The sequence below is a fragment of the Sardina pilchardus genome, chromosome 19 (assembly GCF_963854185.1).
Source record: "Sardina pilchardus chromosome 19, fSarPil1.1, whole genome shotgun sequence".
Classification (NCBI taxonomy): Eukaryota; Metazoa; Chordata; class Actinopteri; order Clupeiformes; family Clupeidae; genus Sardina; species Sardina pilchardus.
In genome coordinates, this window is record NC_085012.1 from 30,087,723 (window position 1) to 30,108,985 (window position 21,263).

The window sequence follows — 21,263 nt, forward strand, 5'->3', positions numbered from 1 at the left end:
ATGTAATATATTCATGTGTGGTCTTAAATTAATACTTGTAATATGGGCAACAGCCTGATCACGATTTCATTGCAATCTAATGTATTTATACATAGTTGTAGAATAAGAACTACACTGGAGAACTTTAGGTGATTGACACACCCACACCACACCCACTCTCAGGTAAAGAAGTCCTGCTGAGTTGGGGGTGGCGGGATGAATGAAAAGGGAAGCTCTTCAATTCACTCTCTCTTCTTCTTCTGATTCTCTGCTGCTGACTCTTCCATTCATGCTCTGCTCTGGGCAGGGGGTCATCCTGATCTCTTGCCCCCTCTTTCACTCTCTATATCCCTTTCTCTTTCTCTCTCTTTATCTCTTTGTTTCTTTATGGTTTGTTACTTTGTTTATTTTATACATTGTTTTATCTGGTGTATTTATTGTAACTTGGTAACTTGCTAAGGTTTAAGATCAAGTTTATTGTTTGTTATGCGGTTAAGTTTACTTTCTCCTTTTGTTCCTTTGTTTAAGGATAATTACTGATATTACTTTACTCTTACATTCAAAGGCTCAATGCCTAATAAATGGTTAATTTACTCACCGGTTTATATATCTCTAAAGTCTAGTGTGTCATGCCATACTCTGCCATAGCTAATAAACTAGTTATTTGGTAATTTATTAGAGGTACAATATTCATCTTATGGAGTCAGATAAATCGTGTTTTTTCTCCTAATAACTTTACCATTTAACTCTGCATGGCTACTGATCCATTGTTCTTCACGCATGTAAAGGGAGAACGTCCGACGTGTTTGTGCAGCGCGTTTGGGACCTGTTTTTCCACCCTTTACAGCATCAATAAACCAATGTGACCATTCACAACCTTCTCTTACCATAATGGACCCCTAATAAAGGTAATCAGTAAAACTCTAACCTCAACCATTCAATAGGCTATATATCATTCAGTATCCATGCAAACTCACATGAAAAGGTATATCCCATCTAGGCTTCATCTTCAAAGGCCAGTCATGATTAATTAGCTCTGTAGAATAAAAAATAAAAACATTCAACTAGATAATCTTATGTAATATAATCATTTAATTTTAAACAGAGTTTTCTATTATATCATAGAGAAGCATGGCAAATACCATTTCTCAGAGTGTTAGACAATATACCACATGATGTCGAACTCAAATACTACATTTATACCGGATACTTTGCTTTTCATTGTCAAGTGTAAAACAGTGGAAGATGATACTGCAGTAAAGCAAGGAAGTTAGAGAATGAAAATGTTTCAGAAATCTGACCAGTATAGCCAATATTGCAAATGTAGTGCCATAATCATAGGGGATATAATGCTTGATACATGTTGTAGCTATCACATCCATGTTACAGCCTTACCTCCCTTCTTTCGGCCACAGAAAGGAAAGCGCGGGAGGCGGTGCAAACACAGGGGTTCATCATAGTGCAGAAGTAGTTCTTTGTTAACATCAAGTAGATCCAATGACAGGTACAACTCCTCAATAGAGTGCTCTAAAGAACACAACAATACAACACACTTCTTGTGATTTCATCCATGCAGTTTGTCTCCATAAATTGTTGTTCCTTGTGATATATATAGTGCCATAATCAGTGTTGGTAGTAACGGCGTTTAAGTATAACGGCGTTACTAACGGCGTTAATTTGTCAGTAACGAAGTAATCTAATTAATTACTTTTCTCATCGTTGCAACGCCGTTATCGTTACTGAGAATTTAAAGCGTTGCGTTACTACAATTTGGCTGAATGAAGCGCGTTCACTGGATAGGATCATATAGGATGGAATACCCTCCCCTGCGCTAATAAATAAATGCATATTAGCCTAATCACCCTTGACAGACTAGGCATAGCTACCAAGATACTGTACATCAGAGTGGAATCTGGAAATAATTTCATTATAGGCCCACTTCCAACTTCAGGAGCGAACTTGCCACGATAGCTTTTAAGCATAATAGTGACAAGTAAATGTGCACTTTTTCTGTCTGTCGGATTTCTATAGTTTCTCACAGGGCTACTTCACTGAAACTGAACGTTATCTTCAAAGGAGGACCCTATACATTTTAAAAATAACCTATTTTATTTTTGAGGGATTTTGATATCGGGGGTTACCTTACAGTAAAATTAATTATTAGCCTATTACACGTCTCTGCTGCATAGCCTACATTTCGTCAGGGCCGTTGTTCATTTACTCCTGTAGATTGCAAATATAGACTTGGTTGCGACTTCCGAACAGTTTTGTGAGTGCTACTTTGTTAATATTTGGGAAACTGCGAGTAAGTGGCCGCGACCGCACAGCCCTGGCTGCTGAAGTGCCGCGAGAGCGCAGCAAATCGTCAGAAACAATATATTTAAGCTCACAATAATCAGACCGGCCCAAAACGTTAACGGCCCACCGGGAATCCTCCCGCATCTCCCGATAGCCACCCCGGGCCTGGGCTGGGTGGGCGGATGCCATGCGCACGTTCTGACTTCCACCCACTAATAACAGTTTTTATTCTTCAATCAGTTAGGCTATAATAAATATGTTTGACGTTAAAGATGTTATAGAACGTAGCCTAATAGCGTTATAGAACATACAAATTCACGTCAGTTACTTTGCTGAGTAACTAATTACTTTTACAGTGTGGCAACTGAGTTACTAACTCAATTACTTTTTGGAAGAAGTAATTTATAACGGTAACTAATTACTTTTTTAAAGTAAGATGACCAACACTGGCCATAATGCACTTGTTTAATTACATAGCCTCTGTAATTCTGTAATAAGGTGTAATCTCTGATGAAAATAAAGCGCAGATGTTTGTTCAGGTATTGAAATTATTATTATGACCGTCGCTAGCGTAGCTATTTTTTTTTATTCTTTTTTCCAGTCATCTACGTCCTGGTCAACGATTCCCGGGACACCGTAACAGTAACACCAGGGCACATGAAACTTGGTGAGCATGTAGCTCCAGGAGACTTTTACGGAAAACTTTTGTTTCGTCCCCAGAGGGATGCACCGATCCGACTTTTTTAGTCTCGATACCGATACCGATGCCTGGGCTCTGCGTATCGGTCGATATCCGATACCGATCCGATATCATTGTTAATTAATAAACTGTATACCTCACCATGTGGAAAAGACTAAAGGCAGGCTTGACTTAAACATTCTTTCCCTAACTAAACATTAGCCTACTTTCCTAAGAGAAAATCTAACAAAATAACACATATATATAAAGATATAAAGGTATTGTATTATTATTATCATCATCATCATCATTATTGATTATTTCACTATTAAAAATAAACAGTTTTCAAATTCAAGTTCACAGTTATTACTAAATAATAAATCTAACTAGCTGACATGAAACTCAACAAATGCATAATTGTCTCCCATCAAAACAATTTTGCAGATAAAAATCCCATATTAGTGACATACATTGAAACACCCCTGCCAAAATGCTGTCACCCGCGAAACCCCTCTATTTACTCATAGTGGTACAGTCCCGCTGCCGCAGTTTCCCCACGATAAACTAATTAGCCCTTTTCACGTGATGTCAGACGAAGCGTTGCTGGGTGTCCTCCGGCATGTCCAGCCGCCCAATACTACAGAAGAAGAAGAAGAAGTATTCATGGGTTTCATCAGGTCCCTTTCCACAGGTGTATACAATCAAGCACCTTGATTATCAATGCAGACTGCATGGTGCTTGATTGTATACACCTGTGGAAAGGGACCTGATGAAACCCATGAATACTTCTTCTGTAGTATTGGGCGGCTGGACATGCCGGAGGACACCCAGCAACGCTTCGTCTGAAAACACCGTGAAAAGGGCTAATTAGTTCACACGGAGTTTGAATGGTAGTAAACGGCACTTGAAGTTGTACGTTTTATCTAATAAATGAGAATTTTTTAACAGCCAATTTGAACATTTGCATGTCTTGATATCAAGAACAGTTTATACAGCTGAAAATGACAATGGGTTTAGTTTGAGTAGCCTATTTTGTGTAAACTGACACATTAAACGTGTTGCCTAAATGCAACAAAACGCATGAAGATCGTAATTAACCTATGACAAATGGTGGTTAGTATAGATATTCTTTTGATCCTATGACATAAATTTGGTATCTGTATTTATACCATCCGTGAATTTAAACACTCAGAGCACACAGTGAGGTGAGGCACACTCTAACCCGCAGCAGTGAGGTGCTGCTACAGCGGCGCTAAATGGCTGGTTGCGCGTCATGCCTCAGCCTTTTTTTTAAACGAAATTAAATTCGGATCGGCCCATGGATCTGCTCATTTTTCCCGATCCCCGATCCAGCTATTTTGTTCATATCGGGGCCGATATCCAATCCAAATATCGTATCGTGGCGCCGAGGATGACGAAATGTTTATGGTATGTTGGTCTCAAGAGCCAGTATCAACTTAGCTTATAACCAGTCATTTGTGATTTGCACCCCCATGCTATCTTTAGATGAGATGTTATGAACTGCACCAAATTTCATGTGTATGATTATCCTGACATCCTCTGGGAGTATGCCAAGTTTTGTGGAATTTCATCCTTGGGGGGCTATAAGATAAATTAATTTATGTGTACATTTAGTGAGTACACCCATCGGCCTGCAGATCGTGGTATTAAGCGAAGGGTTGCTCTGGTTGCTCGATGCTACTGTCACACACACACACACACACACTCACACACACATAAATACACACACACACACACACACACACACACACAGAGACACATACTGTACCTACACACACAGTGGACAGGCAGGCATACGTACGTACACACATGTACATGAAAATGTACAGTCACAAACACATGCATAAACTCGCCCACATGCATGCACACAGACACAAACAAACACACACACACACATACACACACACACACACACACACACACACACACACACACACCATTACCCACACACATACACACACTCACAAGTATACATACAGAGACACATAAAACACAAGCAGGCACACACACACACACACACACACACACACTCCATTATCCCCACCACACACACACACACTCACAGCGAAAACTCACAGACAGAGAAGTACTCATACACAAAAGAAAGCGCACATTTGCACACACTCATTTACATACATAAAAGTTGCAGTAGGGGATGGAGTAGACGATGGAAACAAAAGCGTGATTTATATTTGCGGAGAGAATATGCAGGACTGAGCGGCGGTCATATTGTATACCGCTTTGCAGTACATCTAGTTATTATTTAATTATTTTCACCATATAAGAAATATTGCCATTGTGTGAGGCCTTCTAATCACATGAACAAGACATTTGAAATGTAAAAAATGTAAAGAATTGTGTCCTGTGGCAAAGATTACTGAGCTGGGCTCAGGGGCGTACTGTGTAGGAGATATTTTCAAAGTGAGGAGGACCAAATTGTGAGCAAAAACACAGATAGTGAGATCAGGCATCCAAATATCGGACCACCACTTCTGTATGGAGTTTAATTTGTGCCAAAACGTTCAAACAATACTTTTTCAAATTCAAACAAAAATCAATTAATCAAAATATCAAATACAAAATCTAAACAAAAAAAATAAAGTCAAAAAAAAAAAAATCTAAACTCGCAAACAAATTATTTGTGTAGTTGCAAAAAAAAAACTGTTTGAATAACTTGTCTTTTGGTTTACAATAACAACAATCATTTGCAGCGACATCATTCGTTTGTTTGCTCCTGGCTTTTTCAGTTGCGATTCTGGCTCTCGCGTTTGCGCTGCCTGTTTTTTTGCTTGCGGTTCTGGCGCAAACTTCACATGTGGGTGGGTGTCTGTAGGGTGCATTCCTATTGGCTGATGCGTTTTGACTGACAGCTTTACTATGGATTCAAGCGCAAGAGCTACCCACCTCCCCCTCTCCCCAGTAGGTAGCGGTGCAACGCTCTTTTTGGCCACTATGTACAGGTATATGGGATGTGGCGCTATTGAGCACAGTATGTCAACCGCCATATGAAGAAGAAGAAGATATTGACCACAGTAGGCTACACCAAAGCCATCGATGGGCTACACGTGTTATGGACTCAAAACAATGGGTTTTCCTCACTACTCATTAACCCAAGGTAAGAAGTGTAATCTAATTTGTTATGGGTCTAATTTTCACGTTTATGTGGGATGTTATGGCGTAGTTGTTACAATACTGACGCTGGTTTTAAGGTATCAGATGGCTATCTTAGCATCGTAGGTTTGTCCACATACAAACGAGGCTTTTGACGAAATGTCGCACTACAGTAGCCTAAATTATGAATTCATACCATGCATTTATTTGTTCAGAAGTATATTGTTAATGTCCTCGCGTTATATAAGCGTATGTGTCCGATTATGTCATGAAATATCGCTATGTTGTCAACGGTAGTCTAGCATAGTATGAGCGCGATGGTGCGATCTATCTGTGGTCAGTTCATCAATGGCCCTGGCGATCTCTGGAGGTCCACTCTTTGTGAACGTTTGGAAACCACAGACATAGTATAACCTTAGTTAGAGTATTGGTTCATTTGCCTGAGAAAGACCCAAGGGTCGGATTCCTCAGACAGGACGCAGATGTGGATTGACAACATCCTGCAGTTTGACCTGTTCAACCGACCTCTTCTCTGTCCCATACACACCACACAGTCTTTGGTCAACCTCTGCTTCATTGCCATCACAACCATCGGTCCCTGTTTCATCTGCAGCACAACACAGCACAGCTGACGGCCTCTTCTCCATCTGCAGCACAGCACCACACACCAGACAGAGTCCGCTGCGTCTTTCACACACCTGGTGAATCCTATTGTGTGCCTCACATACCTGAGAGACTCTGCTCCACAGTACCTGCAGGCTCTGCCCTGCCCCACCCCTCGCACACTCGATGGACCTAGCTTTGTCCCTCACATACACAATGCGCTGTACCCCATCCCTCACACACCAGATGGACCTAGCTGTGTCCCTCACATACACAATGCGCTGTACCCCATCCAAACCCATATAAGGAGATCCGGGAGTTAATTGAAGCCAACTGCCTATGGCAAGCTTTTTTGTAGGCGAACTTCAGAGGTCTATCGCACTGCACTGCTGTGACATCACATGCTGATTAAGCTGATTTGCACCTGTATCAAGAGCCAGCTGCTCAAGGCCCTATCAAGTTTAATTGACAGCCAGTTAAATTGCTCAGCTCTCAGCTCTCTCTGTCTACCCATTCACTCATACACACACACACACACACACACACACACACACACACACACACACACACACACACACACCTACCTGACTGCAGCACTTCATATATACCACACTTCTCCATGCACTCCACAACATTCTCACCTTAACCTAACTCCCCCATTTCACTGCATCATAGAAAGCCACACTTCTTACATCCACTTACATCCACTCACACACACACACGCACGCACACTCAGAAGTGGAAAAGTCAAGCTTCAGAGAGTTAAAGTCCAATCACGTATTGGTTCTATCTGTGCACTTAACACAGGTGATATCACCAATTAGCTGCTCTGGCTGAAGAGTTGTACTAATTAGAATCAGCTGGTTGGTTGGACATTTCCAACTCTGCACATACAGCCCCTTAACCCTATGAGCCCGACGGACGCAAAGTGCGTCAAAAAACGCACACATTTTCTTTGTTACATTGCTCCGCTATTATTAGTCACAGCGAGATGAGACTTATATTGCAGGAAAGAGCAGAACCGGGGCTTTCCAACGATACTAGACACTTGTCTGTATGAAAATAAAATAAAATCATGAAGTTAAATCGAAGTATATCATATTTACAGTCTATATTGCTCTGCGTTCACCGGCGCATCCAGAACTCTCGCTTGAATTACTCGCGGACCACGCATCGCACAGACATGACACGCATATCAAATAAAAGAGGAGAAGCAGAGTTTTGCATTGATACCAAATACATCGATCATTCCGTATTATAAAATCAGACGAAGTTACAAACAAATAATAATGTCATATACCTTTGGCTACCTTTACTCTCGTTTCCTCGTGAAATCGCGATCAAAAAGATATGGCACGCATGTCAGATGAAAGAGGAGAGCTAGAGCTATCCACAGATACCAAATACAACCTTCTAGGCCATAAAACAGACGAAGTGACAGCAAAATAATAACTTCATTTAGCTCCACTTACCTCGTGTTTTTGTGTGGCATAATAGCCTATGTTCATAATCCAATGTTATCATGTGTTTCTCTATGGCAAGTCACGTTCAACACGGTTTTGAGATCCTAGCAAACTCCTGTATGGTATCCAATTCAAGACTCATATGGCATCCAAATTTGTTTGACAAATAAACACTTTTTGCCTTTACTTTGTTCATTGCAATGCAGTAAAACAAATATTATAGAGAATCATCATCTGTGCACGTCATGTGTGCTACCGCAAACAAGTCAGGTCAGATCAGCTAGTGTCACAAATATGGAGTGCAAAAAGTGCCAAAAAGTCATTTTTTCATCACTAAATAAAAATGGCCATTTATTTCTGGAAGGCACACACCACATATTTCGGTAAATGGCTCAGCCCCAAAGTATACCTCCACCATGTTTCTTATATTGCCATTTTCAGGACAGTCAGGCCTACACAACCATGTAAGTTTCGTCGAGATGTGAGCTTGCTGTGGTGAGATACAGTGGGCGTTGGTTGACATTGGCCGCTTTCACGTGAGATTCTCATGAGAATCACGTGTGAATCACGTGTATTTTATTTATTTTTCCCAAGTGAAGCTGCAATGTCCCAAACAACCACCAGGTGGCACTTGTGAGCAGGGTTAGGAATGTCGGCATTTACCACTAGCCAAACAGTCCCAAATTGAATTCAATCCCGAACATCTTTTCTGCTTTTAATAGCCTAGTCTCACGACAAAACTTGTTATTGTTTATGAAGGTGTCTTCTGTTAGCCTATTTTATGAAGAGGCATCTGGCTGTTTCGTTTAGGTTTGTTTTGCTGTCACTAATGGTTTCATGAGGTCACGAGGCCAGTTTCCACTAAAAGCATAAGCCTATGTCCTTGTGTTCTCGTTTTTGGGTCAATTCATACATTTTATTTCAAATGTGCGGATAGGCTGATGGTAGGCCTACGCTTGTGTTTATGCTGGCAACAAAACAAAATGGTTCACGAATGTTTTTTTTTTGATCAAATTTTTATTATGATTTTTGTTATAACAGAATTACAAATCAATTAAAATAGGAAAAAAAAAAAAAAGGGGAGGGGCAGGGGAGACAAGACTCGACAAACATGACACACACAACAGACAAACATAAAGATAAAACACAAGACAAAAACTAAAAATGAAACAAAAAAGGCTCTAGTGTCCCATCAAGTCTTTGATAGAGTCTGCTAGGTTACGCCAAAAGACCAAAGTCTTTTCTGAAGCTCCATTGACTCTAGCTGTGGATAGTTCCATGAATATAACGTCCAAAAACGTGAGGCTCCAATGCCGCATTGAGAGGTCATGGGGTGGCTTCCACCGTGTAGCTACCATCTTCTTGGCAGCGGTTAGTCCAGCATAGATTCCCCTCTGAGTTACTCCAGCAACACAGAGAGGCGACAAGTCATTCAAAATCAAAACACCCATGTGAACAGGCACATTGACAGTGAACAAACGAGACAGACAAGATGCAACATCACTCCAAAACTGAGAGACAGGGCCACAGTCCCAGAACATGTGGAGAAAGGTGCTGTGGGATTGAGTTGGGCAAAACGTGCATAAAGGGCTATTGACTATTTTCATGTGGTGCATCCTTACAGGGGTCAGATAGGTTCTATGGATGAAGTTATAATGAATGTGTTGGTGATCAGGGTTACGCGACACCTCTGAGATGCTGGACCAAACGTCGTCCCAATCAAATTCTTCGCTTAGATCAGGACAGTCCCGCAACCAGACCCTTTCTATAGGAAGGCCAATATGTTTGGGTATGACCAAGAAGTGGTAAAGCCTAGATACCATACCTTTTGATGATGGCTGACTAGTAAACAGTTTACGGATAGGATGAGTAGGCAAGGAACTTTGCCAGGGGACACCATGTGCTTTGAGCGCAGATCTTAATTGTAAATAGAAAAAAAAGGTAGAACGTGGCAAATTGAATGTATTGTTCACGAATGTTATTCTTGATTCTAAATGCGGGAAAAAATTAAAAATAAAATGTCCCATTTTCCGACGCACCACAAACCTCTTGCCTATGTATACATTGGGCTATATGTTTAGCCATTTGAAATGTATAGCTGGCTGTTGTCAAATTTTTCAAATAGCCTAAAATAGGCCTACGGGAGAAACTATATGGTTTATGCTCTCTGCTGTTTCATTCCGAACCGAAAGCGAAGGAGGGAGAATGAATTATGAACGTTTCAGTTTTACGTAAATAATTCCTGAACGGTTTTGATCAGGCGGGAAATAATTAGACATCACACACATCTTGTCTATTTAAATATTCTATTATTTGTGCCTATTATAAAAGGTAGGACTTTTTCGTTAGAAAACAATTTCATTTGAATTATGGACTGCCTTTGAATGACGTTTGATCGGACTTTCAGTTCACAGAAGAAAGTTTCAAGACTAGGGCTGGGACAACGCATCGACTTAACCGATTAGTTAGACGCAAAAAATACGTCGGTTCAAAATATGCGAATCGACACGTCGTCAAAATCAAAACAAGGTTGGCGGCAACGTGGGTGACTCCTCAGAATTTCAAAAGTGCAAGGCACTGCAGCACGCACTCGTTCCTCTACTGCGTTTCTCTAACTATGGGCCGCGGACAGAGCTGCACCGGTCCGCAATGTAGAGAGACTGCTGGTCTGTGAGGCGTGGAGTGAAATTAGGCTCGGTGCTTCACCTGATAATTTGCTGCGCAATTGATGAAGCAACCGCAGCCCGACAGAAAAAGAAAACAAAAGTTTCAGCAATCAGGAGGAAATACTTGCTAATTCGATGTGAATAAACATACAGCAACACAATTAAGTGTTGGTATGAGCGTTCATTGAATGCATGCATGTGCGTGTTTGCGCGACAGAAACTGAAACTAATCGATAACGTTGGTGGCAAGTTCCGTTCAACCTGCTGTTTAATTATTTAACGACATTTAATAGAACAACGTGGATTCTTGATACAGAGCAGAGTAGGCTATAGTTCAGTCAAATTTGAATATGGTCAAAAGATTGTAGCCTTAGTCTTTCATCTAAAAATCTCCAGATCATAATACATAGACTAAAGTTGGTACGTGTTTCCTGAATCCTTACATTCAGAGATTCAAATGGAATTTCATTAAAAAGCAAGTCAATTTTGTCCAGAGTTTGATGCTTGCATGAGGGAAACATCCCAAAACAATAGCACCCATATTAATGCTGTTGTTTTCAGAAGTACTGTATTTATCATGCAACCATGCAAAAGCTATTGTAATTATACTGTATCTTACATTACTAAAGCAGGTCTCTGATTTTTTCACAAACCTTTTGTGAACAATGTTAGCATTTAAAACATTGACTTTGAAGTGAAAGTACACTTAATGCAGCATAATAATAATTATAATAATGATCATCATAATGATGATTTGATGGGGGTATACACAGTATGTGTAGGTGGGCCCTATGGCCCCAAAGACTTCAAATAAGCCTACTTAACTTGTCATTTTATTGATGACAGTTGGGATCTTGTCCCCTTCAATTTGACAACACTCCCAGTGTTTTCAAGGCTTCAAGGTTTTATTGAATGCCACCTCTGACTTAGAATGCATTACTTTGCACTTGTATAGTCTTTCATTTTGGAATTTTAAGAGCAATACACATACATTGCAATGTTTTATTTCATTCAGATATGTAAATCAACATGTATATATTGCAATTAGTCAATTAGTGGGGAGATAATCGATAATCGAATCGAACTGAAAAAATGAATCGTTAGATTAATCGATGCATCGAAAAAATAATCGCTAGATTAATCGTTTAAAAAATAATCGTTTATCCCAGCCCTATTCAAGACGCTAAGAAACACATGTTTGCCCCGTCGCATTAACGGTGACTTTATTTATTTCAAAATGATATGACCTCATGAATCCTATGGTTGTTTGTGTGTTCTACTTGTCTTTTTTGATCTATAATGATTATAGGGGATGCATCTCAGTTGTTAGATTTGCACATAATATGGTCACCCGCGGTTATGGGTCAAGAAAACATTTTTATGATATTCGGGTCATGTTTGGTCGGGTCGGTATAAAAAAAATATGCTGTTCATTTTTTGTCATTTATATCGTACATAATTGTATTTAGAAGAGGAAAACATAATTTGCAGCATTCCCACTGAAACGCGATTCTATTCCCCATATTTTGTCACGAACATGTATGCACTTGTTGTTTCTGCGTAGACAGACCCTCGGCTACACTTGACATGCAATTGTGTTCTGTTCTCAGAGCATATGCTTTCTTTGTCTATGATCTGCAACTTTTTTCTCGAACTGCTGGCCCCTTCGATTCGGCTACTGAGCAGCGAAGTTGCTGATGCGATGCGTGCTTCTCAAGTCTGATCATTTGCAGCAAGATCGAATGGTGGAACCATGGACTGAAAGACAAATAAACTAAAAGTGTCCCCAATCAGGAAATACTTCTTAATTTAATGTCATCAAGGCATATAGCCTACAATTGGTATGAGCATGCAATGTGTGTCCTTGCGCAACTTATAAAGTGGCTCGTTGGAAAGCCCCACGTCTGCTCTTTCGTGCAATAAAGGTTTCGCGGAGCGAGCAATGACGCATTCAATCGGGCTCTATGGGTTTTGGTTTTGATTTTTGTTTTGGTCCATCGATGAAGACGTTAATAAAGTTTCTTAATAGTAATAGGCTACGGTAATATTCTATGCCTGCATTTCATGCTTGGGAGCCTCAACGCATTCATGTGAGGAACGGCTGAAACAGAATTTGTATAGGAAAATCCTTAGGCTAATTATGTTCAATGTTGAGTCAAATAGCCTAATTTTTGGATGAACGCTGACACGGAACAAAAAAAGGCCTAGACTAAATGCATGTTTCCCAAATTCTGAGCACTCACTAGGCTATTAGGCCTATATTGTTTACATGCATGAGATACCAGTTTTGCGTAGCTCAATGACGCTACGACTAAGTTAGACTAATTTTTACAATAAGCGGGTCGGGTATAGTTTTTCAATAATTATTTTTTGTGGTCCGAGTTGCGGTCGGGTTAGTTGTAAACGGCGGGGCGGGGCGGGCCGGGCCGTTCAGACACGTACCCGCGCATCACTGGTAGGCACCAACTTTTTCGATGAATTGATAAACATTTAAAAAGTGGTGGGAACAAAATCGTTCGTCATAAAAAGTGGTGGAGACATGGCTACCCGGTCCCCGGCGAAAATTATGCTGCTGTTTCCGAAAGCCGAAAAGGAGTAGGCTCACTGTTGCAGACGCACACTCAACATACAAAAGATTGCTAATGATGTGTGAAACTGCTCTTGGGGGGTGGGGGATTTTTAAATTCGTGTTCTAAGGCACAGAGGCCAGCTCACAGAGGGGGGATACAGTTAGCTTCCAACACTTGATGCTGCTGCCCATTTCGGAGCCCTATTAGAATCGCTTTGTGGTAGCCATCGTCGGCACGGCATAGATGCTTGGACAACGACTCAAAAGTCAAAGACTAGACTAGACTAATCGTTATAATATTTTCTATGTTTCAAATCACTTGACCGCAGATGTAACAGAACCCTCACCAATTTGACGAACCGGATAACCTCGCAAAGTTCATCCTCGTCTTTTTGCGCAAGTGAAACTGAACGTTAGATAGATAGATAGATAGATAGGCGTCATTTGAACACTTTTTGTTATCACAGATTTTGTCCCCATCACTTTTGCCAACTGAAAATAAATGTCTTTAATACATGACTACGCTTGACAGGGCGATAGGACAGTGAGCTGTGATTCATTTTCACCATTGACTAGACCTAGCTAGGCAAAATAAAGTTAGCAACTTAGATATAGGTATACTCATGTTCATGTTGATTCAGAGATAGGCATAGGCCTACCGTTGGCTACTGTACGTCAAGCTAGACTGCATTTTATCATGTGGTGAATGAATGACTATAACGTTGCTGGACCATGCCGGACGTGTTTCCCCCGAAAGAAACATTTCGACAATCATAAAGAAACGTAGGCTACATCATTCATACTCCTACGCCCCGTGCATCTTGCGTTTTACTTGCTTCCTTCATTTTGTGAGAGTCTGAGATTGACAGAGCATTAGACTCTGATCTGATGGACAGTCGTCAGTATGTCAGAAGTTTTGATCGTGCGTTAAGTGTAGCCTATACCGCGAATATCAAAGAAACTCGACTGACTGAATCCCTTTTATTTTTGGCAACTGTTAAAATATTCAAAACCATGCACTGAAATATCAAAGATAATGGTAAGGCATGGTAGGCTACTGTTCTTCGATAGCCTAAACGACCAATATTCACTGTTCCCGTCCTCCGCTGATCAGCGCAATTTCGAATAGCCCACGGAACTACGATTAAAAGATTTATGCTTTGGCTACTGTATTTCATAGAGGGCCTAGACCACCTTTGAAAATGTCTCTGCCCCCCGAGAAAGTAGGTCTAAAGCCTATACATTTTCACAAATTCATATGGATTACTCCACAAACCAAAGCAAACTAACCAGCGGTGGTAATTTTCGTGGAGTTAGAATGACTACATCGATTTCAGCATCACTCTGGCTCTGGTTTCGTTTTTTTTGGGCGAGCCGAGTTCTGAGGACATGATAGAAACCATCGAACTAGCCTTCATTCTCCTCGGAATGAGCCATTTAAGTACGAAGCTGATAAACCTAAATATAGCCTAGTAGGCCTGTGCATTTAAAACTGGTTCTGGCGACAACAGCGCAGCAGAGTCAGAAACGCAACAGTCCTCAACATCGTTAAGATCATATAAAATGTATGTCCCCAGCACTTATCAAACCAAGCTGTAACATAGCGTTTTGTCCCCTGAAAACTACACTGACGCCATTGGATAGATAGATAGCTATCCAAAGAGAAATTACAGAATTACATTCATGAGGAAATAGCCTACGTCAGATTACGGAACTATTATAGGCCTAGAGACGCAGTCTAACTCAATAAAACTTGTTTCCATAGTGCTTATCATCCTCACTGTTGTCAAACTCTCGAATGAAACATAAAGTGTTATTTCAATCTGCTGCTTGTGTTAATGGCAATTTTGAACTATGACAAATAGTTTGTTAGTTCGTCTTTTTCGAAGTGCAGAGCCTTGCGAACATTTTCAGAGTGCCAGACTGAATTGACAAACACCCGAAAAAACACAACAATAAAAGAGTTGCATTGTTGCAGTCTGTAGGTGACTAGGCTCCTAGGGATTTCTTTTGGCATTTCCGAAATATAGGCTACTATATGGGCTGGGCCACTAGAGGTTGCTTCCTGGCCGCTTATTGAATGAGTAGAACTGGGCTACAGTATCAATCACACCGCAGCAATGCTACAGCGGACTGTACTGCCACCTAGTGGCGGTAAGTTGTAATGCAGCTGTAATACATTTCACGTTGAACGTGAATCAGGCAAAGCGTGAGTGAAATGGCCATTCTCAAGTAACGCTTACTGTACACGTCAAAATGTAAGAATTTGTATAGTACGCTTTTCACATTATTATTATTTAAAAATCTAAATCAAATCAATGCAAGTATTTATACATGATATTGTGGCAGATCTGGATAGCCTAGACTGTGCTGAAAAAAACAATATGTAGCATGTGTGAATGGCACTTACAATGACCAGGATAAATGCTTCTAACTAGAGGTGCATTGGTTGACTTCTGAGGGTCCTGACATTTAAAACGAGATACTTAGAACTTTGGAAGTGCACAGGAAATTTATTTAAAAAGACTGTTTATTCAAGCAGTACTTTCATAGAATCTCTCCGCTGGGCGCCATCTTGTGGTGAAGTCGCGATAAGTCGACTGACGAGCACAAACGAACAGGAAAGACAGGGGGACACATTGCAAACATTTTGAGCTTTGTTACTCATCATGCTCATGTAGACAGTATAACTATATATTTCCTATGGAATTACTTTAGCAATATGTTCCCCTGTCCTTACTGTTCGTTCGTGCTCGTCAGTCGGCTTATCGCGACTTGATTCCAAGATGGCGCCCAGCGGAGAGATTCTATGAAGGCACTGCTTGTAAACAGTCTTTTTTTAATAAACTTCCTGTGCATTTCCAAAGTTCTCAGTATCTCGTTTTAAATGTCAGGACCCTCAGAAGTCTACCAATGCAGTGTGGAGTTACTTGGAACCTTTCTAATGGTTTAAAAATACAGATTTAGCTGCATAGGCTACGTGGTGCCCAATCTAATAGATTCAAGACTACTGCAAGCTAGGCTGAAAACGGAGGAGTTCGGAATGCTGGGGGTGAGCAAAAGTGCGTCTAAAACACGTGTGAGTACATCTTAACATGTTTCGGTACAGTTAAGCTCAATTTCACACCGGAATTCTCCTTTAAGCCACATACATACAACACACTGCCTTGTCCTGTCCTGCACCTTCCTCTGTCCACAACTGTTTGTAAATTAAAGTTTGTTTCACATTTTATCTTATGTCTTGCTTTTGCATGCACTGGTAATTTCCTCGAAATTACGTTTTCTAGTTCAATTTTATTGTCCTTTATTCAAAACAACACTTATTCTAATAAAGTTAAACTGCAGGATGTTGTCAATCCACATCTGCGTCCTGTCTGAGGAATCCCCTCAGATCCTGCTGTATCAGGGAGTACAGGTGCTCCATCACGATGAGTTGTTCTGCACAAACACACAAGCACAAGCAAAAGACAAATTACATGTACTAATCAAAAGACAGAGCTGGTCACAGTGCTTAATAACATTTCCTGGGGAGATGTAACAGAAGAAGGTAACGTTGGCAACACTGCTTGAGCTCCCATGTTTACAAAAAGTAACGTTTCGACCCTTGGGTCTTTCTCAGGCAAATGAACCAATACTCTAACTAAGGTTATACTATGTCTGTGGTCTCCAAACGTTCACAAAGAGTGGACCTCCAGAGATCGCCAGGGCCATTGATGAACTGACCACAGATAGATCGCACCATCGCGCTCATACTATGCTAGACTAGCCTACCGTTGACAACATAGCGATATTTCATGACATAATCGGACACATACGCTTATATAACGCGAGGACATTAACAATATACTTCTGAACAAATAAATGCATGGTATGAATTCATAATTTAGGCTACTGTAGTGCGACATTTCATCAAAAGCCTCGTTTGTATGTGGACAAACCTACGATGCTAAGATAGCCATCTGATACCTTAAAACCAGCATCAGTATTGTAACAACTACGCCATAACATCACATAAACGTGAAAATTAGACCCATAACAAATTAGATTACACTTCTTACCTTGGGTTAATGAGTAGTGAGGAAAATCCATTGTTTTGAGTCCATAACGTGTGTAGCCCATCAATGGCTTTGGTGTAGCCTACTGTGGTCAATATCTTCTTCTTCTTCCTATGGCGGTTGACATACTGTGCTCAATAGCGCCATATCCCATATATCTGTATATAGTGGCCAAAAAGAGCGTTGCACCGCTACCTACTGGGGAGGGGGGGGAGGTGGGTAGCTCTTGCGCTTGAATCCATAGTAAAGCTGTCAGTCAAAACGCATCAGCCAATAGGAATGCACCCCACAGACACCCACCCACATGTGAAGTTTGTGCCAGAACCGCAAGCAAAAAACAGGCAGCGCAAACGCGAGAGCCAAAATCGCAACTGAAAAAGCCAGGAGCAAACAAACGAATGATGTCGCTGCAAATGATTGTTGTTATTGTAAACCAAAAGACAAGTTATTCAAACAGTTTTTTTTTTGCAACTACACAAATAATTTGTTTGCGAGTTTAGATTTTTTTTTTTTCGACTTTATTTTTTTTGTTTAGATTTTGTATTTGATATTTTGATTAATTGATTTTTGTTTGAATTTGAAAAAGTATTGTTTGAACATTTTGGCACAAATTAAACTCCATACTTCTGGCCCATGCACTGTTGACCATCATAATATTCTAAACTTGCCATAATATTAAGCTAATAATATTGACCGTTTTCGAAATATGTTTAAAATGGTTTCAAATTTGTCAAAACTGGAGGAAACTCAGAGGCAGAAGCTAAAGAAATATAGTGGTTCTGTTTTCTATTGTTATTCTTTCTCTTTTGTATTTTTGGAGTGGAATAAGTTATAGGTATAAATGATCAAAGGCTACAACAGTATAGAGGCGAGTACAGTGGGCTCAAACACCTAAATCCAAGCTTGAAACATAAGGTGCCACAAACTTATGTCACTGCAAGCCAACACACCGCAATCCCTCAGACTCACACAGTACACTAACTAGGGGGTAGATTGCCACACTGGTGCACGCCAATAGGTGCCGAACCACGTCTAGGCCTACACTGCCACCCACATGACTGGATGGCAGTTTGGAGGATGCAATTAAACATAAAACGGCACAAAACCAACATTAGATGAAATAAGGTAAAGAGGAAAGTTAGACAATAAGACACTACACTATCGTTTGGATGGCTAACACTTTTGAAATAAATAAACAACCCTGGGAAAACAGTGGGCTGAAGAAGTAGGCCTACAAAGTGAATCACTGCTAAAGCAAACAAACAAACAAACACGCAGTCAGCAAAATCAGTCCAGCTCATTCCATTCCATGATAAACCAATGCATAGCACAAAACCATTTCTACCTTCTTACAGTCCAGCTACCACCACCGTGACATGGTCGTACTGTGTCAAAACATGAACAGTTTATGTTATAACTTGCTTGTACCTCTGTAAAGTGTGTTTTCCACCGCTGCTGCTTCAGATTTCTCTACCGCGATTTCTATGAGTTTGAAAATACTCCCTCCCCTTCCGTTATATAGCCAAGATGGCGTCCGTTGAAGGCGAAGAGTGTCCATCGTTCCACACTCAACTTTTTGACCGTTATGAGTGCACCATCCGGGGACTTGCAGTGCCCTTCGTATCGTTCGAAATTTCAGTGTGAACGCCCTCACGCACTCAAATTAAGTATTTTAAGTGCAGAAGTGCACGAATTGAGACACATTGAACGTTCGGGTTCGAGTCCGGGCGTGTGTAGGGCTGGACCGCGGTGGTTCCACACAACGCAGGTTACATTGGTGCCGTGACCCGGATCGGGAGTGAGGCTTAGGGGGGTGAGTGTAACGGGTGCTAGCTAAAGGTTATATTATGGTTGCATGCAAGCAAAGGAACATTCCCCTAATGTTTTTACAACTAAAAAATAAAAGTTATATTATGGTTGCATTGTTCTTTTCACACAACGTTGCTACTTAGTTGTTTTTTGGAATCTTATTCGTATAACCATATAGTAAAGTTTTTTTAATGGTATGCTATGGTTAGGCTATGTGCTAGCGGTTGATTATTGTTGAGAGTTGTGTCAACATGTCAGGTGGGTGTGGCTTTGAATGAAAAAAGGTGTTTACTTGACGGGTTCATTCATAACACATTCATAACAGCTGTCATGAAATGCAAATGAAGCATTCATGACTGATTCATGAAACATTACTCAACATTCATACCAACACTTTCATGAATGTAGAAGAAAAAACGACGAAAACTTGTCAAAATAAAAGTCCCAACAATCACAAAGAAGCATTCCAGTATTTATTCCAGCCTTTGTCAATGTTTCATGAATATCTTATGAAATCTACATCAAATGTCACTTTACTATAGCCCTACAAGTTGTGAAGTAGCCTATTCGTAATCACTGAGTTAAGTTCTGCTGACCATAGGCCTATTTGTGTAACCTGGAACGGTTTGACATTTCCTAGTAGGAAAAGATGATAAATTAGCAAAGGTTACATTATAAAACAAATACATTTTCAAAAAACAAAAAAGAATTGTTGACCACATTCTGTTTCTCTGGCACTGGACTAGCCCATTGACTTACATGTGATGTGACATAGGTTGGAATAAATACGCCAATGCTTCTTTGCAATTGTTGGACTTTTATTTTGACAAGTTTTCGTCATTTTGTCTTTCACATTCATGAAAGTGTTGGTATGAATGTTGAGTCATATTTCATGAATCAGTCATGAATGCTTCATGTGCAGTTCATGACAGCTGTTATGAATGTGTTATGAATGAACCCGTCAAGTAAAGTGTTACCACCAATCTTATATACTGCAATCAATGACATGATTCTAGCTTGTTCTCTCCTGAAAAAGGATGTGGAACTGAGAACTTTCTTTGGCTACAACATATTGCCTGTCCAACATTTAGGCTTGTGTTCAAAGTTGATGTGTATACAGTATATTCCAGTTATACAAGTAGTTGATATTGCATACAGGATCCAAGTTTAAAGAGAAATACTAGTACTTTAAGTGTACTTCTGTGTCATGTGCAGGGAAAAAGTAGAATGTGCAGTGGTATGGTGCACCACACACTAAAGGGTACCTGAAATCTAAATTAATGCATTATTTATGTTTATTACAGTTTTGCATGCCTCACAGTAGTGTAGCCTAGTCATTTCAGATACAAACTTTACACTTACGTAACAAAATTGAGATTGTGGTGTTGAACTCTTTTTGGACGTGAAGATCAGTGCAAGGGTTTAAAGTGAATCCAACATCTTGGAAAGGATCTGAAAAAGCATAATGAAAATGTATTTACTTCAAAGCACCCAATCACAGACCAATGCATATTTGTCAAAGCTCCTTTAGGATGCACTTTAGTGCTTTGAAGTGTTTAAATATTTTGCATAATAGTTTTTAATTCTGGTAGTGTGCTCAGTCTTACATGATGATATAGCTCTGAAACCATGTGCAACAAACTGATAATGTAGATATTTGCTCACCACAGCTGACATAGGATAATTGAAAATGATGGGAAGGGCAGACCACATGTTCAGGCCAACGTATCCCCTCAGCCATAGTCGTTAATAAAAACACAGTCAAAGACAGGAATGAGAGCGCCATAGTTTCCAGCCTACACCTTTACTGTGTACCTGACTGGACTAAAAGGTAAATCTACCCTATGCTCCTAATAGCTGCGCTAAAATAGAAACTTCCTCAAAAGGTTGTGCATCGAAAACAATGGCAAACATGAATAGTCACATGGCAGCAGGTTTCAGTTCCCTTACCAGTCAACATTATGAAAGTAACAATTTGACCTTTCCCTCTGTGTGAAATCATACAATAAC

The 21,263-nt window shown here is 40.3% G+C and overlaps 1 protein-coding gene across 2 annotated transcripts in view; it reads right to left on the reverse strand.

The window, feature by feature from the left end:
• ly86 (lymphocyte antigen 86) overlaps positions 1-21,263 on the reverse strand; it is a 104,297-nt gene that overhangs the window by 70,116 nt on the left and 12,918 nt on the right. Inside the window, exons 1-4 of one of the 2 annotated variants that reach the window (XM_062521660.1) lie at positions 20,919-21,142; positions 20,616-20,705; positions 1,375-1,506; positions 957-1,015 (exon numbers count right to left, since the gene is read on the reverse strand). In XM_062521660.1, coding sequence (XP_062377644.1) covers positions 957-1,015; positions 1,375-1,506; positions 20,616-20,705; positions 20,919-21,039 — 402 coding nt within the window. In that variant the 5' untranslated portion in view covers positions 21,040-21,142. Of the gene's footprint in view, positions 1-956; positions 1,016-1,374; positions 1,507-20,615; positions 20,706-20,918; positions 21,143-21,263 lie in introns of those variants that run through there. The other variant, XM_062521661.1, reaches the window with a different exon arrangement.